This window comes from Molothrus aeneus, chromosome 13, assembly GCF_037042795.1.
Source record: "Molothrus aeneus isolate 106 chromosome 13, BPBGC_Maene_1.0, whole genome shotgun sequence".
NCBI lineage: Eukaryota > Metazoa > Chordata > Aves > Passeriformes > Icteridae > Molothrus > Molothrus aeneus.
The window spans coordinates 17,749,347-17,777,269 of NC_089658.1; the positions used below are offsets into that span (position 1 = coordinate 17,749,347).

The following is a 27,923-nucleotide window of genomic DNA, read 5'->3' on the forward strand; positions in this document are numbered from 1 at the left end:
CCGGGCCGGCACCCCCGGCCCGCCCGGCATGCCCGTCCGCCCGGAGCCCAGCGGGGCAGCGGGGCGGCGGCCGAGCCCCTGAGCGGGCGGCGAGGAGCCATGGAGCAAGTGAGTCCGGCCGGGAGCGGGACGGGCAGCGGGGGGACCCCGGGACAGGGAGCGGGGACCCCCGGGCCGGGCGGGAGAAGCGCCTGCCGGGACACGGGGACCGCCCCGGCCACTTCGGGGTGTGTTCGGGTGCTCGCCGGCGCTGGGACATCCCGGCCCCGCTGCGCCCGGGGCACGGCGAAGCAGACCGCGGGGCAGGGGGTTCCCCATCCCCGGCGACCCCCGGAGCGGCTCGGGCAGAGCCTCGGCAGCGCATCCCCGCAGCCCTCGGGATGTTGGACCCGGCCGGGAGGGGCAGAGCCGGACTGGTTCCACGCGTGCTCGGGCCACCCCGAGTGACTCCGCTGGGGTGTTGTCCTGCCCTGCCGGAGCCGGGCCTGGGTCGAATCGCCAGCTTGGACATGGCTACGCACCTCCAGACTTCCCCACTTCAGTTCCGCTCCTCCTTTCTGTTTGGGACGGGTTTAACTCGGAGAAGGGCAGTGGTGCTTCATCTGTGCATGGTTTTCATGTCCATGGGACCAGACACCCCAATAATCCATCCCTCTGAGAATTGATTAAGATGCCACAAATTTGTTGGCAAGTTAAACAGGTCGCTTTCTCCCCTCGTCTGGCCACGCAATTATTCCTGCTTCCTTTCCTTGGATGAGGTTTTGCTGCTCATGCACAAAGAAAGCTCCCGGTAGGACGGGCTGCCGGAGGACTTCAGGCTCTGTCTGGTACATGCGATCCCTGTCGCTGTGGCTTGTCTCTCCCCCCTCACACCCCCTTATTTCAGCTCCCAACATTCTGTGGCAAGAATGAAAGCTCTTTTAAAACAGCAGGGAGACGGCAAAGCAGCCCAAGTTGGTAGTGACTGAGAGTTGTTATTATCCGCTGGCATCCATGAAATTAATCCACAGCAGAGAAACTGCTTCCAGCTGGTGGCTGCTGGCCAAAGGGGCTTCACACTTACCCCAGCATTGGCTGGCCCTCGCACGGGCTTCTCTTCTTTAGTGATACATGAATCCTCCAAGGATTGCTTGTAGAAGGGGTGTCAGAGGCAGTTCCCCAAGTTCCACGTGTATCTGAGCAGTTTGTTTCCAGTGAAACAACCTGTTCTGCTCCAGCAGGCTGGGGAGAAGTGGAAGTGCTAACAGCAAGGTTTGGGAGATAACGTGGAAAGGGAGAAGAACAGTGGACATGCAGGGATGCAGGCTGTCTCCTGGGAGTTGTTCATCAGCACCTTGGTAGAAGGGAGTGTGTGATATAGAGAGATGCTTGATTGAAATGAAGTCGATGTAACTGGCTGAGGCACTTCTGTGATCTGTGTAACTTTGAAAGCACCACTGTGATTCAGCTCTTGGGGATTTGTTTTGTTGGAAGACATGAAGACTATGTGGGTTTGTGGGCCCATAAAATACAGGGCAGGGGAGGAAAAACTGCCTAGTTGTTAAATAAAAAGCCATCTTGTCTGATTTGGGTTCTCTGCTGAGCTGCAAAATGTGAGGCTAAACCAAGCTGAAGGAGTGGAACTCGTGTTTCACCTCTAATGCAAAAATGGCTCCTTTGGGTTGGTTTTGGGAGTGATGCCTTTGGCCTGAGCCAGCATTGGGATAACTTGGTTCTTCCTTCATTTACACTGGCTCACTTGGCTGATGTCGGGGGGCTTCTTCTCATGGAATTACCACAAGAATGAATCCAGCCAAAGAATATCCCAGGAAGGATATCTGAATATTTCTTGTAGAATGCTCATATATAGCTGAGTTAACAACAGCAGCTTATGTCTTTGTGTCATGCTCCCATTTTAATTGTGGAATTGCAGGCAGGGGACACAGGATGGACACAATTCCCTGCTGCCGGTGCCCTTCCCTGGCCAACCTCCCATTGCCAATTTGGGGCAGGGCTGGCAAAAAAATAATCTACAAAAATGTCAGGCACCATCTCTGAGACTCTTCTTGCTTTTGCAAGACCAAAGTTTGCAGTTGAATCACCTGGGTTTTTTATGTCCTTAAGCTGCAGGTGAGGGATTACAGCACCTGCTCCCCTTACGGGATGTGCTGGGTATGTGTGAGGGGGAAGCTGCTGACCCAGTGCCCAGCAGCTCAGTATCCCTTTGAGTGCTGGATCTCACCCCTCACATCTGCCATGTAGCAGGGACTGGAGAAGGCAGCTCAGGCTCAGGTGACTCCTGTGCAGTGCAAGGGGCAGAGCCCTCTGCTTGTGGCTGCTGTCACTTGCTGAGAGCAGCACTCTCCATCTCATTGCACCTTCCCTCTCCTGGGCTGCTCAGGTGGGGCTTGGAGTCAGGGATCCTCTGTGTGGATGCTCCCAGGTGCTGGCACAGCAGGAAATCCTGCCTGGTGTGGAGGGTCCCCCCATGCTTGTCTCCTTTTGGGCAGGGGTTCCAACCAGGGCTCCTGAGTGATCTGGGGGGCTCCAAGGCAACCCTGCAATGCCAGGGAGGGGAGGCGCAGTCCCTGAAAGGCTGGAGAGCCAGACCCCAAACCAGCTCTGCCCTTGCTCTGCCTTGTACAGAGGTGCCAACATGAGCCTCAGCTCTGCTGGGGCAGGTTGTTTTTCAGAGGTAGATGTTAGGTGCTGTGTCTTCACAGGGAGTACTTCTATTTTAAAACCAGTGTAGTTTTTGCTCTGCAGAGCAGAGCATGGATAGACATATTTACCATGTGACTTCAGCCTTTCTGCCAGGTGGGGAAAAAAAAAAGCCCAGCAAAAATTCACCTGCCAAGCAAAAAAAAAGCCTTAAAAGATGAAAACACTTTAGCAGTTGTTGGTCTGGAGTCACTTGAATAAACTCTTCATACAGTGACATCCATGCACAAGTGCTACGAGGGAGGTTAAAGTCCATGCCCAATTATCTAAAAATGACATCAAAAGGGTTCTCGATCAGGAAACCAGCAGGTCTGTATTTGTGCAGGAATTGATGTTTGCTGAAGTCACAGATCTCAACTGAATACAACTTCCTGGCAACCTAAAAAGTCAAGTTTAAAAAAAACCCACCCTATGTAGTTCCTCCATTTCCCGGAAAACTTTTTGATGCTCAGTCATCCTGTATTGTGGCCATTTCAGATGCAGCTCGGTATAACTGAAATAACTTCTACAAAAGGCACTGAGGTTGTTACAGGTTTCAGGACAGTTTTTTTTTAGGTGAAACACAGTTTATTTGAGTTTCTTGTTCCCAGTCTGCACCTGAGCCTACCAGGAAAGCCCAGCCCCTTCCAGATCTTAGTGGAGGTCAGAATAAATGTGGGTGCATGGGGTTTTTAAACCGTTTTTCTTCTTTTTATGGGTGCAAGCTGCCTCTTTTAAATAAGAGCTTACCCTGATGAAAGCTGCTGTCCAAGGGTGTGTTCAGTGGGAGTTTGGTGCATGAAAACAGATTCGTTAGCAAGGCTCTCCTCCAAATTTCTGAAGCTTGTCCATACACACTTGCTCTGCCCTGGCTGTGGGAGTGTCCAGCTCTGACTCTGTTCCATGCATTTGGGATTTTCTCATGTTATGAAACAAGATGTCTGAGCTTCAGCTGGTCCAGTTGGTGCAGTGAGGGCCATTTTGGGATGTTTGGGGCTCTCTTGTCACACATCTTCTGTTTGTGTGCCAGCTCTCTGCAGCAGGATTGCTGCTATTACACGTGGGGACATGGAGAAAACTGAGTCTGGGGGACAGTGGGGTCCCTGGGAGGAGGTTAGGTTGGAGGATTTGGGCTGGGCCTCTCCTGACAAATCACAAGGTTAGTGAGGTGATTGTGTAAGGGGATTTGGCTCAGCAAGGGATTCCTCTTGCCTTGTTCCAGGGAAGAGGCTTATTGAGGGGAGCATGGGGTGTGGGGAGCAGCAGGGTGCTCCAAGGGAGGGGTACAGGGATCTTGCCTTTGCAAAGACTCTTCCAGTGCACTGGAGAAGAGGTTTTAATCTTTAACCTGCTGGGAACATTTTAATGTGGATGTGGTGAAGCCCTGTCCCTCATGCTGTGGATTTGCCCACAGGAGTTGGTTTGGGGATGGTGACCAAGCATAGACACCTAGAAGAGGAGCTTGCAGAAGTGGCCTTGGACTAAAATATGAGTGTTGTTACTGATGCCAGCAGAATCCATCGTGCTGGGATTCATCAGACAGCTGGAGGAGCAAAGAGAGGAGGCTGCTCTTTTTCAAGGTGCACTTGGTGCACGAGTGAGCAGAGAGGGAAGCAGAGCCCCTGGGGGAGCAGAGGAGCAAGGTGGACTTGTTGCCATCCCAACAGTGTCTCCAGGGATGGCTGGGGTCTGTGCCCACTTACCAGTCCTGTGAGAGCTGCTTGAGTTTTCCTCTGGAAGATGCCAATCTCCCATTGTGATGTGGTGGGGAGGGATCACAACTGGTGGGTGCCAAAATCTTCTCTGGGCTGGCTTTCTGATGATGGAAACTCCTTATGCCTTCTGTCCTTGCAGGATACAAAGGAGGAGGTCTCAGAGAAACCAAAGTGTGCTCCAACTGCAGAGAAATATGGTTGGATTAAAAAAAGCAGCGGGGGGCTCCTGGGACTGTGGAAGGATCGTTACATCCAGCTGAGGAAAACACAGCTCATGGTCTACGAGGATGAGGTATGGTCACAGCTAATGGCCTTGAATGAGGGGCAGGAGCAGGCCCCTAGGGACACATGCATGTCCCTGTGTTTTTTACTCTTCCCTCCAGCCCATTCCTGCCAAAAGGGCTTCTCCAGATATCTCCAGGAAGGGTAAGCTCTGTCAAAGAGACAGCAGCTGCGTTTTAAATATATTATATATTATAAATATTTTAGCCACTGAATATTTTGACAGAGCCTTTGCCAAAATAAAAAATGGGGGGCAGGACATCCTGTGAGAAGGTGAATGGAGTAAAGCTTTGGGCGGAAGCAGGATATGTGCAATGAGGTTTTGGCTTTTGAAGGATAAAAGTGATTGTAGCAGGCTGACTTCCCACCTGCCACTTGAGGGGATGGCAGGCAACCCTGCAGCTGTTTGGCACCCCTCAAGCAGCTCAGATTGTTGCCAGCCAGACTCTTCAGGGTTTCTTTTAGCCACTGAAGGATGCAGAGTGAGATTGTGAGTGCATGCTGTCCTCCTTAAGCACGGACAGTCTGGATTTGGCTCATCTTTTCCCTTTACTTGAGCCAGTTCTGAGCAAAGGACCCCTGGGAGCCTTGTCCTGGACTTCCCCAGATAAACTGCATGCCTTAAGTTCATGGCCGCACTTCGAGCTGTTTCCAGACAAATGAGCAGTAAGAGCCAAGCCAAATCTGTCCTGCATTTTCAGGCGAGAAGAATGAAAAGTGCAGGGCTGCTCCTGCCAGGAGGCAAAGGTGGCTTTGTCCTGAGTCAAGCCCTTTTTCCTGGGCTGGAAGCAGCTTCTGCAAGAGCAGAGTTTGCCCCAAAAGTTAGAAATTACAGTGCAGAGCACAAGCTACAATAGGGGTGTGAGATGAGGAGTGGGTAGGTCTAAGCCCTGTGGTGGCCTGTGTGTGCAGCAGGGTGGGGGACTGTGGTCTGCACAAGGACCACGTGCCTGTGAGGTGTCAGGCCCAAGAGGATCTGGGTCATGTGTGGCCATCAGGACGATATAAAAGCAAAGTCATGTAAAGCTTCATGTGCAGTGTGTCAAGGGAAGAAGAATGGGGAAATGTTTCAGCAGCTGCATTGCTGTGGTGGTTTCAGGAACAAAGGACTGACAGTGAGTTCGGTTCTCTTTTTTAAAAACATACTCTTGCCTAATAAAGAAGATTTGTTATAAACAATTTAGGTTAAAGGGTACTACCTCTTCCCTTATGCTGAACACTCCTGCTCTTCCCAAATCCCAAAGCTTTCTGGTGTCATTTGTTCTTAGCTGTGAAATGTCATGAAGAGTGCAAAAATAATGACAGGAGAAGTCAATGTCAGGTGATGAGCAGTTCAGAAGGCAGGAAAAGCAACGGGGAGTTCTCTTACCCAGAGGGATGCAGCCTGGTCCTGCAAACTGTTGACTCTCTGTAGATCAGTTCCCAGTGCCCTGGACACCTGTTGACTCCAGCTGAAGCTTCAGGAACTCGAAGATTCAAAATCTATAAACATGACGTAGGTTTTTTTTAAAGGGCATGCCTTTAAAAACAAGATACATGGAGGCTCTCATTACCACAAGGGAAAAGGAGGCTTTTAAAGTAAGATTAATTTTCACAGACATTCAGAAGAAGGAAAAAAATCCCAATCATTTAAAGGGTTATTTTATTATCTCAAGAAGGAAAATGGCATTTGTAACAACCAGGCATAATGTTTTCTGGTAGCCTGCGGATTGTGGTAACATCCTGTAATAAATTGCATCTGTAAGCTACAGTAGCTGCAAGGTCCCATTATTGTAAATAAGGGATCATGTTAATATCTATAGGCTATTAAACTGGCTTACAGTGAAGTCAAATGTCTTAGGAGAGGAAATTGCTGCAAAATTATCTGGTAGCACAATAGGATAACATGTGATTGTGCAGACTTACTACAGGGAAACCAAAGGAAATGGCAATTTTCTGCACTCAGGAGGGGTCTTGTTGCAACAGAATTGAGGCAGTTCATGTTTATTACTGTATTTATCTTCCTTTAATGTGAGTCAGGGCAGTGTGGCTGTCTCTATCTTACAAATGGGGAACTAAGTTTTTGAGCTGGGAAGGGTTGATGTCTAGGCAGAGTCTGTGGTGCCGTGTGCTATGGTGGTTTGCATTTCTGGAGTTCAAGGTGCCATTTTTCCCACTGGAGCTTCTCCACATATCTGGTCTGTGTGACCCTGGAGAAGAACACAGCATTCCAGACCATCCTCAGGCTGAAACATTTACAAGTGGGATTGTTCAGTGCTTCTGAAAAGAAAAGGAGATAAAACCTCAGGCAACAGGAATAAATGGCATCTCTCCATATGTATTCTGAATTAGACTTGGATGATTAAACGGGGGATCAGCTTCCATGTGGGCAGGCAGGTTTGGAGGCTGAGCCTTTCAGCTGGTCTGAGCCCATCAGATTTCCAGGAACTGAGTAGTGCCTTGGACTCAGTGTGCTTTTCTCAGTCCCTCCCATGTCCACCCCTTCACAAAGGGCTGCTAATGTTGCCTTTAGCGGTGGTTTCCTATGCAGGCCACCTTGTTGGTGCAGTTGCATGAGCCTGGCTGCACTTTTAGCTGAAGTTTAGGTGCAAAACAAGAGCAGAGGGGACGGCCAACACGAGATACAGACAAGAACATTGTACAGTGTTGCTGGAAAGTACAGTCTGAGCAGCACACAAATACCATGTATCATCATCAGTAGCAATCTCCAGGAATGTGCTGGAGATTGATTCCCTGACCTGCCCTGGGAATGTGTTCCCTAAGTTGCATCTGCTAGTCAGACTTTGGGTTTGGTTTAAAGCAGAGCCACCTCCTGAAGGCAAATGGCAAATGCCTCTTGTGTTACCTGGAGCAGATGGGGTGAAAGTCATCCCACACGGCTTCAGGTTTCTTTCAGAGGATGGGGAATGAAGGGAGATGGATTTCTTGTTCTCTGCTGTGCCTCCATCTACAGCACCCTCCATCTGTACCCTCACCTAAATGAAGATGCAATTAAGCAAGATGTTTGTATATTCCATACCCAAATGTCAGGAAAGGAGGCACTGATGCAAGTACAGGGTGCTCGGATCCCAAGAAACTGCTGTGCAGGTCTGCATAGAACCAAGTGGATTATTTTCTAGTGGGGTTTCTTGTCTTTTTTTCTGCATATTGTTGCAAGAATAAAAAAACCTACAGAGTTTTCTTTTTGCCTGAAGACCAGGCAATCCAATGTAGGGTGACTAGACAGATCAATATTATCACTTCATGGATTAGAAAGCATCAGTCTTGAGTTTGGATTTTTTTACCCCCTAGACAGTGCAGCTAGCGCTTAGACCTGTTTTCTTGTTATTTTAGGGTTTCTTTGTAAGTGTGTTATTTGACAGGGAAAAATCCTACTAGATTCTAGAGACCAGAGAATCCATTTGGCATTCAACAGTTGGACACTTAACATCTGCATTTTGCCCCTGATAAAGTGATAGCAAGGTATACCCAAAAGTGATTTGTTAAAACACTTTGAGAGCCTCAAATAGAGAAATAAATTATTATTTCAGGTTTAGACATTTTACACTGAATGAAGGGTCTCAGCCCCTGAGTGTGTGTCAATGAGGAGGTTTTTGCTGGGAATTCATATAAATAAAAATTTCAGGGAGTCTTTTCCCCCCACCTTTTTATACAATTTTCATTAGGGAAATAGTTTGCCAAGCGTGATTCTTTGGTTAAGCATGTGCATTAATACGTTCAGGTGTTCAGTAACTTTCTTCATAAGGGCCAAGCCAATAGACACAGATGTGTTTGTCACAGGATGTGCCCATGAAGAGTTAATGGAATCGTTTTTCTGCATTAAATCATGAATGTAAGGGTTCTGTACCAGGATTGAGCTTGTCCAGAACATGTGTCAGGGCAGGACTCTGGAAGTGACCTTGTCTCTGCACGGTGCTGAGTGTTCTCCAGGTCCCAGGAGGCTGAAGGGACCTGGGGACCTGCATCAGGGTCGGGTCTTTCATTCTTTATCTTAGTGTTGCAGGACAGACATAAAGGATCTCTTTGTGACCCAGGTAGGCTCACAGAGTGGGGATGGCTGCTTGCCAAGGGTAAAACATAGACAAAAGCCCCATTCTGCTGCTCCCTGAACTCAGATGCTTTTCCTTTGCTTCATACATGGAGTTTTTATATTTCTTTGGCTGCTTTCTTCCCTGCTTTCCCCGAAGAGGATAACTCACTTGAAAAGTTCTAAGTCCGTTTGATGAAGGAGCCATAGCTTGAACAATCAAGGTGTCTCTGGGAGACAGCATCCTGCATGTCCCCATCCTCTCTGCCCTTGTTCCCTGGCCAGATCACAGTCCCCAAAGCCTCCCCAGGGAGAAGACAGGCAGCTGGAAGGCAAGAGGCAATCTCACAGCAAAACCACACCTTTCCACCCTGCCAAGTCCCCTTTTTCCTCACCTTGGTGTTCCACAGCCCTTAGGATATGGCACATGGCTTGCACAGGGAAGAGTTCCTGTCCAAGAGGCAGGACGGATGGAATGGACAGGGAGGGTGACAGGGGCTCTGCTGGGGACAGAGCTGCTCTTGAGAGCAGGGAGGGTGGGCAGGAGGCTTGGGGCTGGTGTCAGCTCAGAGCACTGCTGAGCTCTCTGCATCCTGAGCCCAGGGAAGGAGGGGAAGGAGCTGGGAGCTGCACCGGCCGTGCGGCAGGGCTGTAACGTGGGCGGTCGTCCTCCGAAGGCCAGGATGAGATCACCCATCCCCGAGGCCTGTATTCCTGACCTCACCCTTCTCTGTCATTTCTTGGCCGCAGAGGGGTTATTATTTCCATCCCTGTCCTTTTGCAGTGACATTGCGATACCAGGATTGCAGCAGGAGCCTTCAAAGGGCCCGGTAGCGTCAGCAGGATTTTATCGCCCGGGTTTTAGGTTTGGGCAGGATTCATCTCCTCCTCCTAGTATGCCTTTTCCCAGTTCACATTCACCTACTCAGTGTTAAATGAAATAAACAGTAATGTCATTAAAATAATAAACCTAAATTAGATCCAGACGTCCCTCGGTGGCTCAGGACTTGCTCTGTGTACTGGCATCAGCTCTGCCGGGCCCCCATCCCCAGATAGGAGGGTTAAAAAAACTGAAACGCAGGCTGAGTTCTGCACAGCGACTTAAATGTCAAGTGGTAAAGGGAGGAAATTCCCCGCAGCCCACTTCCCTCTGAACTCTCCATTCCCTGCCTCCAGCCACGCAGCAGCTTCCTGGCTATGACATGTTTCCTCATCCTACACCCCCTTCTCCACTACAGGAATTGCTAAATACAAACTCATACGGGCACAAGGAGCTGCCCTGGGAGCAGAGCCTGAGCTGGGGGTGGTTATGGCCAGTGATTTTAATTCAGGATGGTACTGGAGAGGTTCATGAGCCATGCTGACTGAAGCACTTCACTGGCAAGAACTGCTCTGAGATTCTCACTGCTCATTTGTGCTTAGCAAAAGGGAGCTTTGGTCTCTGCTGGGCTATTGAGACATGAAGAATATTATCTGCCCAGTGTTACGCTGCAATTCCTATTAGGGATGGTGCTCTGCAGCTGAACTGAGCCACGCACCACGTGTGGAATTTTAGTTATGTTGCTGGGAGAAATGAGCCAAGATCGCGGCCGGCAGTCATCAGTGGAGATACTCCAGAGATAAATATTCCCCGCTGAGATGCTGGCCCAGACAGTTTTGCTGGCTGTACAGGGCTGTATTTCCAATCCTAAGCAGTGTGGCTGCAAGAGGACTGTGTCCATCACACATGGCTCCTGCTGACCTTTGTGATGTGAGGACCAGTCTGCCCCAGCTCAGTGTGGCAACAGGGCTCCCCTCTCATCCCTGCTCTGGCTCAGGCTTCCTGAGGGGGCTGCTTGGACCATCGTGATGCTTGTGTCATCTTTCCTGTGAAGAAGCAGAATCACATCTCCTCCTTTCATTGTGGGATGGAGGTAGTGTCACTTCTGGCTGCAGATGCCTGGATGAGGCTAACAGCAATGACAGAAGCTGGTGTTACTGTCCCCAACCTGTTATTTGCTCAGCCACTGTGGACCACTAGGCCTGTAGCTTAAAGACCAGGGTATTTTCTTAATGAGATGCCAGCCTGATTTATGGGGCTTTCTGGCTGCATGCAGGTTATTTTTAAGGCAGAAGAGCTTTCAGACAGTTGCAAAGGGAAGAAATGCAGAATTTGATGGTCTATGATTGATTTCAATGCCTCCTTTTCATAGTAATGTTTCATTCCCTCTCTGCAGGATGAACAGAAGTGCATAGAAACAGTGGAACTGGAGAGTTATGACAAGTGCCAGGAGCTGCGTGCACTACTAAAAAGGAAAAATCGTTTCATTTTAATCCGCTCCCCGGGTAAGAAGGTAGGATTGCCTTTCTCATCACCCTCGAGTTTGCTAACTCCCAACGCGAGTTCCAGCCAGCTGTGCCCAGAGCAGATGCAAAGCTCTGAGACTGAGCTCCTTGGCAGCTGGGAGAATGACCTGTAGCTGTGAAGGGTGTTCAGTGTGTAAGAAGGAAAGCCACTGCCATGTAGATTTCTTTCTTGTTGTGGGGAAAGCATCTTCCTGTGGCTCAACCTTTTCCTCTTGATTTTTTTTCTCCTTGCCTTAGCATTTTCTTTCTTTCAGTACTCCCTAAGTTGTACTTCTTAGATCATTCCCTATGGTTCCTCCCTGTCTTCTGAGCACCTGTGGATGCTGCAGCTTTGCCAAAGTCCAGTGAAATCAATAATTCCAATCCATGTACTGAGACAGTTCCTGGAGGTAGAACCATTGATCTGAGAAACTCCAGTGCAAATTTACTTGCTGCCAAACAGTTCCTAGGAGAAAAGATTTATTTTGCAGAATTCATGAAACCCTACATCTGCAGCATCCTGCACAGCATCTGGTTAGATCCAGAAGCTAAAAACCAGGCTGGCGTTGCAAAGTGACTATACATCCATCTGAGCACTGGGTGTATGCAAGGACATCCTGCTTTACTTCCTATCTATAGTCATCATCACTACACATCTTTTGATGTTCTCCTTAGCTCCTACTTGCATGCTATCCATTTCAGCATCTTTATGGGCTAGAATTCTTCATTGTTGCTTTGGGGTATCACACTTCGCCTTCTAATTTCAATGTGATTTTTTTGGCCTAAAAGTTCTTACTAAATCTCCCCATGCAAATCTGAGAAGTTGTGAGGGACAAAAACACATTCATTTCCATAAAAACATGAACAGACACAAATACCAACTTGCTGCATTCCCCCATCTCCATTTTGTTTAAATAAATGGAGATTGTTTAGTCCTTGTTGTCACTGTTGCTTATTCTTTCACTCCAGTCACTTAGTGTTTATACATATAATAAGACCCCAGCTGAGTTCAGAGCACCATTGTGCTAAACTTCATTCAAAACAACAAAACAAGGACTTTGCTGCCCCAGAACCCTGGCTAGTGAGCTCCAGCAGAGCACTGGAGCCCAGAACACATTAGGAAGGAATTCTTCCCTGCAAGGGTGGGGAGGCCCTGGCACAGACTGCTTAGAGCAGCTGTGGCTGCCCCATCCCTGGAAGTGTCCAAGACCAGGTTGGACAGGGCTTGGAGCAACCTGGAATAGTGGAAGGTGTCCGTGCCCATGGCAGGAAGGCTGGAACTAGATGTTTTTTCTCTTCCAAGCCAAATGATTCTAGGATTCTGTGATTCTAAGTGTACACCTATTCCCTGGGAGACCAGTAGTACCCTGTGTGTTCAGAGATGGGCAGCATGGTAGGAACAGGTATTATCTGCCAGTATGTTCCTGAGAGAGAATTGTGAAATAGCTGCATATGTCTCTGCACTGCTCCATGAATCAATACAGGGTGTGAGACCTGTTCCCAAACCTTTCATTTCTTGCTATGAGAAAAATATGCCCAAACAGTGCCCAAAAGGGTAACTTCATCCTTTTGGCATGCTGGCAAGTTTACAGCTACCCTGTTTTTCATGTCACTGATTCAATGGAGACCTAGATAGAGGCTACTTTTTATAAGGCTCTTTTGGTGAAAGGAAGGGCTTTTATAAATGAAAAGTTCCCTGTTTGTGGCTCCCCTCCCACCCTTCTTTTGGCTGGGAATCTGGTGAGGGTGTTGACACACAACATAACTTTGGCAGATGTTAGCACAGGCTTCAATTAGGAGGCCAACATACACAACTGTCCTTCTTCTGTTTTGAAATACACAGCTGTGGCGATATATATCAGTTAAACATTTTCCATTTGGGAGGCTTGCTGCCATCCACAGTTTAAAATCACCCTGTGAGCCAGCTTGCCAAACCCTGCCACATCTTGCTAGGGTTTTTTTCTTTTCACCCTCTCTCCTGAGCATAATGGTGAGGAATGAGTTTGAGGGACTTAGCAACAAGCTAGGAAAGGCCATTTCTGTTTCAGTGCACAAATCTTGACTACAGGGAGCCCAGTTTAGTTGCAGGGGAATCCCAGTTAAAATCTTGGATGGGATATTTTTGAGCAGAGATGAATCAGTCAGTTAAAACTACTCTGCAGCTGAAGTTGCACCTGAATAAATAAGTTGTCCAGCTGAACACTGGTCGTTGATGAATGTACCCCAGATTCTGCTTGGCCTGTTGACAAGGATGACATTTTTGTTGAGCTGTGACAATATGAGCATGTCACACGCCTGCACTGATATGGAACTGAAAGAAAGCACTGCCCCCTGAGCTTCAATTCTTCAGTGAAGGAAGCTGGCAGTGTGCAAAAGCCCCATTCTGCTTCGAAATCTCAAATGCTTCATTCCATCCACAGCAATTAAGTGAAAACTTTTGGATGGAGAAAGCTGGGCTTCAAAGAAAGGGCAGTAGCCTTGGCCTTGAGACTTTAAAATGTACTTCTCACAATGCAGAAAAGCAGTGTAAATGATGCTTGGTGTAAACTCTGAAAATTACCAAGATTGGCTCAAGTCTGGTGTTCAGTAGATCTGAAAAGCTTCAGCTGCAGGGAAATACTAATATTGGGAAGAGGGTGGTAGTAAGGAAAGAGTCCACCAGCAAGTCCTGCAGCTCCTCAGGCATCCTCACACCTGTGGTCAGGGATGGAAACTTCAATTGCTTATTTTTGCCTCCATCAATTTTTGAGGTACCTGGAACTGCCTTCACCAGGGGCCCAGCCTGGAAGCTGCAGTAGAATGCAGTGAGGCTTGGGGGAGTCTTCTCCTGGGGTCTGCCAGTCTGGCAGAGATGCTGCATTATTCCCAGGGGTGATGTAGCTCTTGGTTCAGCTACAGAAAACCACCAGAATCCTCTGACAGTCATCTCATAGAAACATGGAATGGTTTGGGTTGAAAGGGACCTTAAAGATCACCTAGTTCCAACCTCCCTAGTCACAGGCAGGTGAGATCACCTAGTTCCTGCCTCCTAGTCACAGGCAGGGAGTCCCTTGTCTTTCCTTTCCCCTTCTCAATATATAACCTGACAAAGTCATGTAGAAGAAGGCAAGAAATGACCTCCCATCTGGCAGATAGACTGCTGCACTCATGGTAGTTAAGATGTTACTGACCCAGCTCTGCTGCAGCTTCTGCTGGAGGTGACCACCCTGTACCAAAAGTCAGCAGAAGGGAACACATCCCCCCAGCAGTTCACAGGCAATTCACAGTCCAGTTTAGCCCAGCCCCACCAGGCTTTGCACTGAAACAGATACGGACCAAACACAGATTTGTGTCACCTGCCTCTGCAGCAGATCTACAGGATTGCTCAGCAAAGAAGTGTTGGTGACAGTCCTAAACTGCAGCTACAAGCTGTCCAGAGCTTGTCTGTTAAATCACTTAGCACAGGTACAACAGACTGACCCCAGGAACACTTCTCTTTCCTGGAAAGCAGGCTTGGCATTGCCATCAGGCCATCAGTGCTGGAGAAGAATGATGTCTCAGGGAGGACAAGGAGCAGGGAGGGAGCTGGTGCCGCTGCTGTCACGGACAGTGATCCGTGTGGGAGCTCTCCTGCCTGAGGTCTCAGCAGTGATTCAGCAGGAGCTGTGCTGTGCTCTGAGGACCTGTCAGTAAATTGTGTAGCCTGCATTCATGGCTTACAATGGTCACTAGGTTTGGCCATGACAGCTTTTCCTGGCACATTAGCCTGTTGTTTATGGCATGACTCAGTCTCAGCTGGCTTAGCAAGAAGGAGTGCAAATGTGTTACCCTGCCTGCTGCCCTCTCATACTGGTGTCACTGACTCTCTGCCTTAAATTCCTGCTGGAGAGTAGACCCTGCTTAATGTTTTGTAGGAAATACACATCTTTAGATGCATCTGCTGGTATCTGTAAATATTCAAATGAGTAAAGATACAGACAAGAGAAATTAATTTGTTTCTTGTTTGCTGAGAGCCTGGGAGTCTCAGAGTACTGTGCAGAGTCCCAGTGACAGGCAAGACTCAGACCAGCTTCTTCCTGCCTCTCCTCTGCAGCTTCCTGCTTTACAGAGAGGTCCCATCCTGGTATGGGTGAGCTTCCTCTCCCCAGTGCCTTGGCTGAGGACAGGAGCCACAGATGGATGCAGACAGACCAGGGACTGCCAGGCAGCAAAAGGCTGTGGCTGGCAGCAGCCTGAGCACGAGCCTTGGAGCCCCAGCAGCCTGACTCTGCCTTGGTGTCTGTGGGTGTGTTACAAAAAGGAGAGAAAAAAATTCTAAGATACCTGTGCACTGGGAGGAACCTGTCCCTTTGTGTCACAGCCCCAGGGAGCTGTGCAAGCAGGGAGCAGGGCTGCTGCAACATGAGGCTGGCACTGCCCACACTGCCCTGTGGGTCCCACTGTGCTGCTCATCCTCCCTCACCCAGCTCCCTTCTGTTGCACCATGAGTCCCTTTCTCTCACCATCCACTGGATCTGCATTTGATGGCAAAGGGTTGCATGCCAGAGGGACATCTCAGCTTCTCATTAACGAGGAACCACCCCCCTGAGGTTCTCTCTGCTCTGCCACAGAGTTGCTGACACCAGTGCTTAGTCACAGACTGGGAAGCTTTATTTGGAATGAGGCGCAGAAAGTGGCATTGGAAGAGGAAGCTTGAAGTGAGGCAGGAATCCTTCCCCTGAACAACGTGTACGGAGATTTCTAAACCCTTGTGCAGGCTGCCAGGTCTTTGCCAGGCAGTGCAGCAGCTCAGCTGCTCACAAGTAGAGCTTTCTCATAAGCTTTTATAATCACAAAGCTTTGGGGCAAAATCGTTTCCAAACAAAAAAAGTTTTTAAGCACACACAAAACCAGGCCAGCTCGGACTAAAACAAAATCTGGCCGTCGCTCTGTTTTGGAGCCTTGCCTTCCCTTACATTCCCTGGTTAGAGTGGCTCTTCTGCATCCCAGACAAAGGGCTCTTTTTCCAGAGGGCTGTGGGTCAGGCCCTAACCTCCCCTCTGAGCTCTCAGGAAGGCATGTGGTCCCGTCACCTTACGTGCAAACTGATCAAATAAAAGAATCTTTCCCCAAATTACTCCTTAACTCCCTGCTTGCCATGATGGTTGTGAGTGTCTGGCATTTGGAAGCTGTGATGTAAATCCATGGCACTGACATGAGAAGTAAATACAGAAAGGAAGAACAGTTGGTTTCTAACAGCAAGAGTGGGTGTAAGGAGATCAGGCTTTAGTTCTGCAGAATTTCTGATGGTCCCTTCAGAAGTTGCTGAGACCCAGAACAGTTGCTGCTTTGTTGTGCCATGAACAGGGAGCTGCTAAGAGCACTCGACTGTCAGTCACCATTAGCTTTGTCCCCCTCATTTAATATAGTCCCTGTTTTATATAGACTCTGCTGTGATTTTGGAATGTGGGGCCTCACTTACAAAAAGGCTGAGGCTACAACTGCCCTTGAAGGCAATGGGAAAGTGCAGAGTACCTATAAGAATGTTAAATACCCCCAAAAAACTGTTCCAGGCAATACCCCCATGAGGCTGTGTTTTGAACAAGCCTCTCTGTAGTTCACTTCACCTGGAAGAGGTGGATAATTTCAGTTTTCCTGAAAAGGAATTTGTGAAGCCCCCTAGATACTGTAGTGATAAGCAGGAAAGAAAAAAGACTGTCAGGGGAATCAGTAATTCTGTTTTCAGGGCAGGGCTGGAGCAGAGTGAAATCAATAAGACATATTGACCCAGGAGGATAAAACACAAGATGGAATAACTGAGTAAGAAGTGCCACCCTGTTGTTAGGGATGGTGCTAGGAGGAGCACACACAGCAGGCTGACATCCTGCAGCCCAGAAACAATGGGAGTGCCTGACTTTTCAGTGCTTCATTTTGCAATGTTGCTGGTGTCCTTTAGCACAGGAGTATTCCTGTGTGCCTGTGCAGTGTGGCTTGGGCACCACATGGAGCTGTTTGGATCCCAGCTGGTCTGCCATGGAGCCACCTGTAAGGTGAAGATGATATTTCTCTCCCCTGGAGTGTACTCTGAGGCACAGCTACTGGTGAGGTGCTCAGAGGAAACAGCAGTGAATTAAATAACACCCTGCCTATTGTCACTGCTGTGGGCAAGAAGAGATTGGAAACACTTAGTAAAGCCATGGAGCTGTCCTGGAGGAAGGGAAGAGCTGGCTGGCTGGAGGAGAGCCATACAATCACCCATCCTCCCTCCTTATTTGTGGCCCATACTTCTTGTCAGTTCCCTCTTATATGACCAGCTCTTCCCTTCTTATTAGGGCAGGTCTTCAGACCCCAGAGAGTGCCTGTCTGCAGTGTTCACTGCTGGATTTCCTTTGCAAACAGAAAAAGATACGGTGAAATTTTGCACTTCCATTGCTCTTATGCCTCATTGTGTCTGTGCCCAGCTGGGTAAGGGTTAGAGCAGCCAGTGTCAGTGCCCCCCATTCCAGTATCAGTTCTGTTCTGCAGAGCCACAGGAACAGGGAAGCAGGCAGAGCCCACTGCATGCAGCCATCCCATTCCTGGTATTCTGGAGGAAGTGGGAGATAAAATGTTTTACTTCATCTGAACCAGCCAGTATGACTTGGACTTTCAGTCTGACTCTATGCAGTGTGACCATTTGCTGTACAACTCACTGATGCTCCAAGAGCTATTCCAAGTATTTTGCAGAAGGGAGAAACTTAGGTTTTTACTACTTTAGTAGTTACCAAAATAAAACTACAACAAAAATCTGTCCAGCATAACAAAATCCTGTTCATGGGAGCTATGCCAAAGCACAAAGGAATCTGTAGTTTAAACACAGGCTAGAAGTGCATGTTATATAGAAACTGAAGTGATTCAGAGGTACTTCTGGTGCTGACAGGGAATGCTGAGGCAAAAATTCTCTCTCTGCTCTTGCAGGTTCATGATATCAAATTTCAAGCTCCAACTTTGGAAGAAAAGGAATCGTGGATAAAAGCTCTTAATGAAGGGATCAATCGAGGCAAAAACAAAGTATTTGATGAGGTAAGAGAAACAGTTTTCAAACTCCTGTGTTTCTGTGTCTGTTCTCATCCATGGCTCCTTTAGCTAAAAGCAGAACTTGCCTGAACTCTTGTTCTCCCCATCTTTCCTTCATGCCAGCCATGGTCCAAGGAAAGAGAAAGTGGTGTGCAAGGTAGGGCAGGTTCCTTCCCTTCAGAGCTTGGGATCAGGGGATTTCTGGGAGTCCCCCTCTCCCAATGGAAGCAGCTGGTGCAGAGGAGCAGCTGCAGCACTGAGTTGTGTGGAGCTGGGATGCAGCCTGGAGGGATCATCCCTCATCTTCCCCACACTGCCACGGTCCTCAGCACCAAGCAGCCTGGAAATGGAGTTACTTGGTTAGGATATAGCCCAGTCTTTGGGACTGGAAAAGTCTGAAGTGACTCAGTCCACCAGCTATTCCGCCTGCAGTCTGGAGAGAAGTCTGGTGGAAAGTTACTCCATGGTCCTGGCCAAACCTGCCTGCCTCTCAGCTGGCCCCAGCACACCTGCACTTTCAAATTCTCCTTCCATCCTGCTGTACGGAGGGGAGGATGAAAATTGCACAACCTAGAGCCTGTTTAACCTTGTTCTGCTCCCTCTTAGTTTGTAAATCAGCCCTGAGCTAAACCAAGGGAGCAGCATCTCTTCTGCAGTTCTTTCCGTAACTGAAAGGAAATTAACAAAACCACCACCATGGGAATGACACAAGAGAAAACGAGCAGGGTAAGGAGGGACAAGGAAATCAGCAAAACTGTTTAGCAAAGGAAATCAAAGCAATGAGTAAAAGTTCTGAGAAAAGGGCTAGCTTGTGTAGATACAGTGCTAGAGGTGTAAACTCTGAGAAGTTGGGCTTTGCTTTTACTCAGTACAGTGGGCAGTGAATTCTGCACACCCTTCAGCAGCACAGCAAGGTGGGATCTCAGATCACCTCCCTGCCCTGTGAAGTGGGGTTATTCTCCTTATAGCAGCTTATAATCCAGCCTCTAATTCTCAGTCATTCCAGTAAGGATCAAACCTCAGATTTAAAGTGTTTCCACACAGGCCAGGCACAGGGTAATGTGTCAAGCCCTCAGCTCACTTGGATTATCTGTTCTCCCTGAAGGAGCTGTAAAACCACTCTGCCATACCAGCCATTTTTCTCTTTAAATCCCTATTTCACCCTTGCCAGCTTTCCTATTGTACAAACTTGTGGTACCAAGGACACACAGATGTTTCAGTGTCCCTGGTCACTGGTGCTGCCCCTCCACGGGGAGCAGACTCCAGCCCTTGGCCATCACAGTTGTGGGTGGATGGTCATAGAGCCAGCACAGAGAAATACCTGTCAGAGCACTTGGACTTCCCTCCTTAGGAGTGTGAGGCAGTGCATTTCTCGTCAGATTCCAGGAAATAAATTTGTTAATTCAGCTGGATCTGCAATTAATCCAGGTCACTGCTCACACCTTCTCCTCAGCATCCTGCAGTCATTAGAGCTGTGGAAGGGAAGGGAAGGGCTGAAACAAAGTGCTGCTGATACAGTTCACAGTCAGGTCATGGTTATTAATGAGCTTTCACCTCTAAGATGGAAACAGCAGTTTTGCTGCTGTGTTCTGCCATGTGCAGGAGCTGGTCCAAGCACAGGGTGCAGTGAGGACAAAGCTCCTTGTGTCCTTTTTTTCCCTGCCTCTTAGGTGGAGATAAGTTTAGCCATTGCAAACCTCTGAGACCTTAAATATCCATCACATACGTGCAGGGCTTTGCAGGCAGGCTGTAACTGAGCTCTGAGGTAAAGACTAGAGGTGAAATGCTTCAACATTTCATGTGTGACAGTGACAACTTTATGGACATGTCCTCTGAGAAATTAATGACCCTCCTCCTTTTTTGCTTTCCTCCTCTTCCCCCTGTTCAAGGTGAAAGTAGACGAGAGCCTTTCCTTGGACCACGTGACTCGGGACAGGGTGAAGGTGTCCCACGGACGTCGGCCACCCACGAGAAGTCACCTGAAGGAGGTAAGTGCACCCTGCTGGAGTGAGCCATCCCACCAGCTGGGATCACTGAGAGCTGCTCCTTCCACCCAGGTACCAAACCCCAGGGGAAACCCCAGGCATGGACAGCCCAGAGAAAGCTGACAAGGGAAACAACTTCCTGCAGGAAGGACTGTGCCAGCACCTCTCTAACGAAGCTCCAGGTTCCCATAGATCTCTATCTGCTGCAGCACATTACCATATATTTAGCTTTTCATAACTCATAAGCTGCTTCACCATCTGGTCAGAGCCATTAGAGATTGAAGCTCCCATATTTATTTTCAAAGATGTGATAATTTTGTAGCCACAGTGGTCTAAAGGTAGAAGAACTGCATGGTCCACAGGGAGAAGCTGTATTTTTATTAAGCTAACTGGAGAAAGCAGACGAGCTTTCAAGCTTACAAGCCCTTCCCTAGGTCTGAAACAGAATACATTATTCTCCCAGGCAGTTTTATAGACTAACCTGTCTACTTTTAACTGATTTTCTGGGTCTCTCACTTAAAAAAAAAAAAAAAAAAAAAAAAAGAAAAAAAAGAAAAAACCACAAACCTGCATTTCATTTCCAGGGGAGTGGTTCTTACTAATGTTTGATTCCTATGATTTATTAAAAAGTTTCTACAGACAGATTGATATTTCAGCAGAGCGTTAATCACAAGCAAGGAAGGTTTTAAATCAAACCTTCTTTCTTCAGACTTCCAAGACCCTGACTTATGTGCCTGCACAACATTCAGATGACCCTTGTGCAGAAAATGAGATACCCTGAGACTTTTTACTTTGCATAGAAATGGAGGGAGAGTGTCTCTCCCAGAGAAATGCATGAGAATGAATCATAGATTCCCATCCTCCAGAAAACCGCAGAAGAAAACATGACAAAAGTCACAGCAACAATGAACTGTGGATTCTGTTGCCTAATACGGGTTCAGTAAGGTGGAGAGCCCTTCCCTAGGCACCAAAAAAATCTCTCTTCCCTGCTCAGATCACTATTTTCACAAGATACCCCTGAGGTTAATACCTCTTAAGATGCCTCACCCTCAGCCAAAATCAGGGGAAACTGACTTACAAATTTAGCAGCAGGAATGAGGGGATAGAGCCTGCAGAAAGATGTGTATCATGGCTGCTGGCTGCAGATTCATGAAGGAAATGGCACAAACATGGATTTTCAGTGTTCAAAGCAGGCCAGGTGAGGATGGGTCAGGGCCAAGCTGCCAGGATGCAGCTTGCCTCTGTCTCTCTGCTGGGCTGGAAAGACAGAGAGAGGCTTCAACTAAAGTCTCTGCACTGCAGGAGCCTGGCCCTGGCTGCAGCCTCTGTGTGGTTTTGGGTTCCCTCACACAGGAACTGTCACTGTGGTTCTCTCTGTGGGGCACTGAGCTTACACACTGCAGTGTCTTTGCTAAGTCCATCCTTTTTAGGAAAACCTCCCTAGTAGTGAGATTTGCACACAGCCTGTGGTCTGAAGGAGGTTTAACCAGCTGAGCCTTGGCCCTGCTTAGGCCAGGATGACATTGGGTTAGAGGAAGCAAGCAGAAGGCAACAGGATTACAATCCTTGGCCAAGTGATCTAAAGATCAGCTTGGTTTATGACAAGCTCAAAAGCAGAAAAGTGAGCCTTTGGGGGGGCACATTGTAAATGAAGGGGGTACAGGGATCCCACTACCACAGGACAAAGAATAAAAAGGCAGAGCTTAACACAAGCACCCACAGGAAAACCAAGAAATTAGGTTATTGTGGTACAGGCTTTAAGACAGTCTTTTCAAAAGCAGTAGTAAAATAAGTTCTGCACTTTTCTTAGAATCAAGGGCTGGGTTGGAAGGGACCTTAAAAATCATCTGCAAGGGCAAAGAACCTTTCACTAGACTAGGTTACTTAGAGCCCCTTCCAGCCTGGCCTTGAACACTCCAGGGATGGGGAGTCCACAGCCTCTCTGGGTAACCTGTGCCAGGGCCTCACCACCCTTATAGTGAAGAATTTCTTCTGAGTGTCTAATCTGAACCTGTCCTCTTTCAGCCTAAGGCCATTCCCCCTTGTCCTATCACGCTATGGCCTTATGAAAAATCTCTGTCCAGCTCTCTTGGAAGCCCCCTTTAGGCACTGGAAGGGGCTTTAAGGTCTCCCTGAAGCTTTCTCTTCTCCTGGCTGAAAAGCCCCAACTCTCTCAGCTTGAAGCAGCAACCTCTTGTTTGCCATGCTGGTTGCAAGGGTTTTGCACTTTAACTTGAAGTTAAAGGATGAAACATAGAATCAATGATAGAAATTGAAAACTTTCTCTCTTGTTTTTCAGGCTGCCAAGTGTACATCAGATGGCATCCTGCGACTAGATCTGGATATAGTAGACAATGGACCACCAACCTTTGATTCCACTATCAGTGAAAGTGACAATGAAGCACCTCAAAAAGAAACTCCAAAGCCCCCTATGCCACCCACAAAACCCACTGGCACAAAAGAAAACCAGGAGGCAGAGAACAATGTTCCTGACCAGGAGCATAAAAAACCTCTGTCTCCTCCGCTGCCTCCAGATAAGAAGCTTAAGGAAAACATCAAATCAAAGGACAGTGTGAATGCCAAGGAGGAGGACTCTGGAAGTCCAGAGGAGAACGTGGAAGAATCCCAAGCACCAAGTGAGGAGAACAAGGAGAACCTCACTGAGGTCAGCAACAGGGTTATATCAAAAGCTCCAATTCCACTTCCTAAGAGTGTGCCAGACAAGCTGAAAGTAGCTTGGGACCAACCAACCATTGAACCTAAAAAGACAGAAGACTTGGAATCATCAGGAGATGATGGCAAAGACAACCCGGCCGAGATTGCTGCTACAGATGTTTCAAAGCCTCCTGTTCCTCCTAAGGTTTTGCCAGAGAAAATGCTTGCCACAGAGAACTCCAGCCATGGTGACCTGGAAGCTGGGGGCTGGGAAGAGCAGGAGTCTGGCAGCTCCAAGCCCCCAGTGAATGGGATCACAGCCAGCGAGGTAGCAGAGTTCACATCCCCAACAGCTGAAACAGAAGAAGGAAATGGGAGGACCGCAGCCGAGAAGGAACAGCAAACTTCAGCAGAAGAGACAGAGACTTCCTTAGCTACAGAAACAGACCATGAGGGTGTAAAAGCAACTATTGAGAAGAAAGATTCTACAGAAAACACTTCAGTTCTCAAACTTCGCTGTTCTTCTCTGGGAGACTTGCTCTCTGATTCCAAGAATAAACAGAGAGCACTTTCAGGCCAAGGTTTCCCAAAGGATTCCCATCAGTGCATAGCTAAAATGGAGGAGAAAGTTGCTAATGAAAGGGAAAAAGCAGAAAAGCTTCTGCAGAAGGTTTTACGTGAAGGTTTGGAACAGGCCCAGGAGGGGAATGGACCCCCAGTGGTGGCAGAGACGTTGCTCAATGAGGCAGTAGAACAGCTTCGGCAAGCTTCACAAGTTTTGCAAGAAATTAAAGGTCTTGGAGAACTGAAAAAAGAAGGAACACAGAAACAGAAAGAAAAGCAAAAGGATCTAGTGACTCTTTATAGGAGAAGTGCTCCCTGACACACTCTGCAGAGACTTCTTTCCCAAAATCAAAGCTAAACATTTGCATTTATGATTTGTACCATTGCTAGGCCAGTGTTTAAAGATGGTGTTTTGCTGTGCACACACCATGTTTGTGGGACAGAATTGAGCTTTCAGTTATAGCATCTTTCTTTCTTCATGTTGTACATACCAGTCTGGTTCTAATCCTCTTAGCACAGCAGAAGGTTACAGGACAGTGAACAGTTTCAAAAATGTGAATGCTCCTTAAGGATTCTGTCCAAAGTCCTTTCAATGGATCAGGCCTTAAAAATTACTGGTAATCAGACCAAGCCAGATTTTTTGAAAGGAGCAGAATGGCTATTCTAGCAAAAGCCCCTGTCTCTCTGTATTTACAGGCAAGCAAATACCAGATTACACTGGCACCTATCTGGTTTTCCCAGCTAAATCATTTAAGGATAAATATAGTCAGTGTTTGTTCACTTGCTGGCATGGTTTCCTAGACCACCTGGCCCAGTGACATCTAGGAATGTAAAGACAAACGGTTTGATCTTCTCCAAAGATACTCATAAAACCACATCCACAGTTAAAAAGTGACCTCACACAGAGGGAAACCAAGCTGGCCAATTCCTGACTCCAAGTAGTGTCCCTGATTTGGAGCAGCTGTATGAAGGCACTTTGAGGCTGGCTCTGCAGTGCTTTAGGTGTGCTAAGCACTGTGTGAGTGAACACAAGTCTCAAAGCATCATTGCCAGGCAAGTATTGATTGTTCCTCTTTCATTAATAGAGAAATTGAGATTACACTTGGCCTGTGAAAGTGTCTTCTACCAGGGCAACACATTTATTATTGAGGAACGTACCTATCTGATAACTCTGAATTCCCTCAGCATTGTTAGGACCAAATAGCCAGGCATTTGGAGAACTTGTGTCCAGGAGATCCCCAGGAGCTTCCTAGGAGAGCTATCACAAAGCAGCTTTGGGGGTGTGTGTTCCCTTAGTGTTGTCTTGGGATGTAACTGACAGGAGCATGCACATCAGGCCATGGGTCTGGATGAGATCCCCCTTCCCACTGAACATGTCTCTACCTGCAGTGTCCTGGCCAGCCCGAGAGCCACGCTTTGGCCCAGATCTCTCTAATTTACACACATGGAGGGAAAGGCATTTTGCACACAAAACTTCAGGGCTGGTCCCAATGGCTGAAGTATATGAAAATAAAAATGCATTGCTATGGAAGGGTCTGAGGAAGGCATTGCAGAAGGCTCCAGCACAATTCCCACAGCCTCCCCTGTCCACCACAGTACCCGTGGCCTTCAGTGATTACAGCAGTGGCAAAATCGTGTCTTTGCACTGCTACTGTGTAGCCCCATACCCGAGCTGGGCCCTCTCCCCTATTCTCTATCCTTGCTTTGAGGAGAATTGTGTGACAGCCCAGAGGGCTTCTCCTTGGCTTGAGCCAGGCTCTGGAAACATGGAAAATGGCAATCTTCCCAGTCTGGTTTTAAGGAGCAACATGCTACCTAAACTCTTTTCTCTCATTTTACAGCACTTTGTTCTTAGCTCATCCGTTTCTTTTTCTCCTCGTTTCCCAGGTCCCACAAGTCTGCTGGGGGCTGCAAACACCACCCACAGCAGCAGTAAAGTTTCATCTGAGCCTCCTCTTAGGCTAGGCATAGGTACTTCAGGTTTGAGCACAGAAAGGTTGGCTTTGGACTTCCAAATACCCTGGTTTCTACCACCTGGAGCCAGCAAGACAGATAGTGACCATAACTGATGCTTCTGCTGCTTTTGATTAAACTAGCCTTGGTTTTGGTAATGAGTCCCCCTCTCAAGACAGACACAGATGTTGTATGAGAGTTCACTTGTTATTCTGTCACATGGAAAGTTCTACATGGTCAAACACTCAGGGCTCAGGTGCCAAAAAGCTTTGCTTTGAGGCAAGAAGTTTCCAATGTCCTAAGCCCACCCTGAGGCACACAGCCTGAAGCAAACTCTGGACCTGTGCCATTTGCTGCCATGGGTTTAATGTGAACGCTGGGTCATATTCACCTTTCCAGACACACTTAGGACAAGGGCTAAGAACACAGACAATATTCAGTGCCTATCTGCTATCTAAATGTATTTTTCTGCATGTGCACTTTTGTTTACCGAACACTGTGTGGTATGAATGTGAGCTGTCAGAACCTGGTGTGCACTGGAAGTCGAGGGACACCAGCTCCAGAGAGCAGGCAGGCTTTTGCAAGATGCAGTTCTGTGACAATAGATAGATGGGGGAAAATCCAGTTCACACTAACAGGAGTATACACAAACCAGGGCAACCTCTGGGAACAGGTTCATATCCCAAAGCTGAAGCCAATCCTAAACTTCAGGACAGGCAAATCAAAGCCTGGCTCTGAAATCCAGGAGAATGACAACAGCTTATGGGGTAGCTCAGTCCCCTAATTTATACACAAATGCTTTTGCTCTCTCCAGTGTTTTCTTGTGGCAGTGTGTTCTGTGGATACTTGTCTGGCAAAGTGCTGGTGAAAATACCCAGACATCCCTCCCTGTTACAGCCAAACCTACAGGATGTGCTTCTATTTACTGTATATTTTTATATTATACTCAATATTCTAATGAATAAATGTCTGACATTTTACTGAATAGCCATCAGTAGGAATCCTAACAGATAAACACCCTTTACCTGTTAGGAAATGGGCAAATTAAATAATTTTTCAACCTACAGCTAATTACTGTATATGCTGTACTAACAGATCTCACTAGATTTGTATTATGTCTTGTAAATAGATATAACTTAAGTGGAATCTCTGTATCACCCAGTAACTTTACTGCTGCAAATGCTATGGTAGAGACTCTTGATTTTAACTATTTTTTTCTAATAGATTTAGCAGTTTTATCCTAAAACATCCAGCCTCCTATGGCAACTCCCATCTTCAGTGTACATCCTGCCACCATGCACTTTTTTTTTAATCTTCCTTTAAACATGCATTTAGACTTGCATCTAATTCCTGGCTGCACTAAGGCTTTGTGCCTGAAAAGCCTCTGGGCTTGGAGTGCTGGAGTGTGAGTCTGTGTTTTGGGCTGTGCCACCAGTTTACATGTCTGTGACAGGAAGGAAGTGAGTTTGCAAGTGAGCAAGTGTGGATGACGATCTGAAAAGCAGCTGCTGCAGCCCGTGGAAAGGCAGCACTTTGTCTCCTGTTTGTAAAGAGCTTTGAGATTTGGCAATAAAACCTCCTTTTAAAAATCTGCTGCTTCAGAGTGACTTTGTCCTAAAGCCAAGCAAGGAAGTGCCACCAGAAGCAGCACATTAAGGCTTTGCTCTGAAGGAGGGAATGCTGCACAGGCTGTTGTCAGGCTGAGGTGAGCTTGGTGCTGTGCTAACCACAAGACAGGAGGAAGGAGAAATGTTGGGGCTGCAGCTGGCACAGAGCTGGAGCTGCTGCTGCACACAGGGCAGTTCCTGGCTCATCCCTGCCTGCCAGCTTGGCTGCCCTGGCCAGAAAGCATGGCTGAGGCCAGGATTTCCTTCAGGAAAGCAGTGGGAAGCATCACCTCACCAAGTGCAGTCTCCAGCAGAGCTGGCTGGGCTGCTCTTAACGCCTTCATGTGGGCTTGCTGGTGTCTACAGAATGTGGAGCCTACTCAGCACTCGTTCCTTGGTGGTGAGCAACACCAGAGCCTTGTTCCTCTGCCCAGATGCCAGGAAGCTGCAGCAAGAGAAGGGGGTGGTATCACAGTGACTGCTTGCCTTCTGGAATAACAGGTCAGAAATTGGTCAAAAGTAGGTAAGAGGTAGGTTCAAACGTTATGAGGAAGCAGGGAAAAGAGTCCAAGTGTACATGCCATCCTGTTGCACAATAAGAACATTCATTTGGGTAAAAAATTGTGCTTAGCAAACCCTCTAACCCCTTGTTGGGAAAAGGGTGGTTCCGCAAAGGAACCTCTAAAACACAGGGTGATTTCTAAAGATAGACTGTAGAGAAAGGCACTCTCCTTTCATTAAGAAAACACACAACACGTCACATTTCAGCCTGAAATTGGTGTTGATAAGGAAGGAAAATATCTAGCACTATGTGAAATAATAAAATATGTTAAAAAATGCAAAAGAAAACATACATAGTATTGGCATATGAATAATTTGTCTGACTTGCTCTTAATTTAGTGGATATTTATGGTTTACTGTTTTGAAGTGAGTCTTGTGCAATAAACTCTGAATTAGACCATGCAGGTCCTAGATTCCTTACTGTGATCCTCCAGAACTCAATAATTTCCTACTGAAAAGGAGCAGAAAGATCTCTTCCAGTCCCAGGGGGCCAGAAGATTTACTACAGCCTGAGCTAACCTACACTGATGACTAATTATTCTTGCTATTAAAAAAT

General features: G+C 47.6%; 1 protein-coding gene and 1 long non-coding RNA gene across 2 annotated transcripts in view; one reads left to right on the top strand and one right to left on the bottom strand.

Annotated features, from left to right (window-relative positions):
- Positions 1-26,788, top strand: PLEKHO2 (pleckstrin homology domain containing O2). The gene is made up of 6 exons (XM_066559062.1): positions 1-108; positions 4,534-4,686; positions 10,920-11,036; positions 17,944-18,048; positions 19,932-20,030; positions 22,327-26,788. Exons 1-6 carry the CDS (start codon positions 100-102, stop codon positions 23,563-23,565), a joined length of 1,722 nt encoding a protein of 573 aa, XP_066415159.1. The 5' UTR covers positions 1-99; the 3' UTR covers positions 23,566-26,788.
- The window catches only part of LOC136562322 (uncharacterized), a 37,197-nt gene continuing 16,877 nt past the window's right edge, over positions 7,604-27,923 (bottom strand). The window contains exon 3 of the long non-coding RNA XR_010784491.1: positions 7,604-7,651. This is a non-coding gene — a long non-coding RNA (uncharacterized lncRNA). The remainder of the gene's footprint in view (positions 7,652-27,923) is intronic.

Bases quoted from the DNA above. Each gene is read 5' to 3' on its own strand.
- PLEKHO2 (XM_066559062.1), top strand. The intron at 4,687-10,919 runs GTATGGTCACAG...CCCTCTCTGCAG, and splicing joins TCATGGTCTACGAGGATGAG to GATGAACAGAAGTGCATAGA. The intron at 18,049-19,931 runs GTAAGAGAAACA...CCCCTGTTCAAG, and splicing joins AAAACAAAGTATTTGATGAG to GTGAAAGTAGACGAGAGCCT.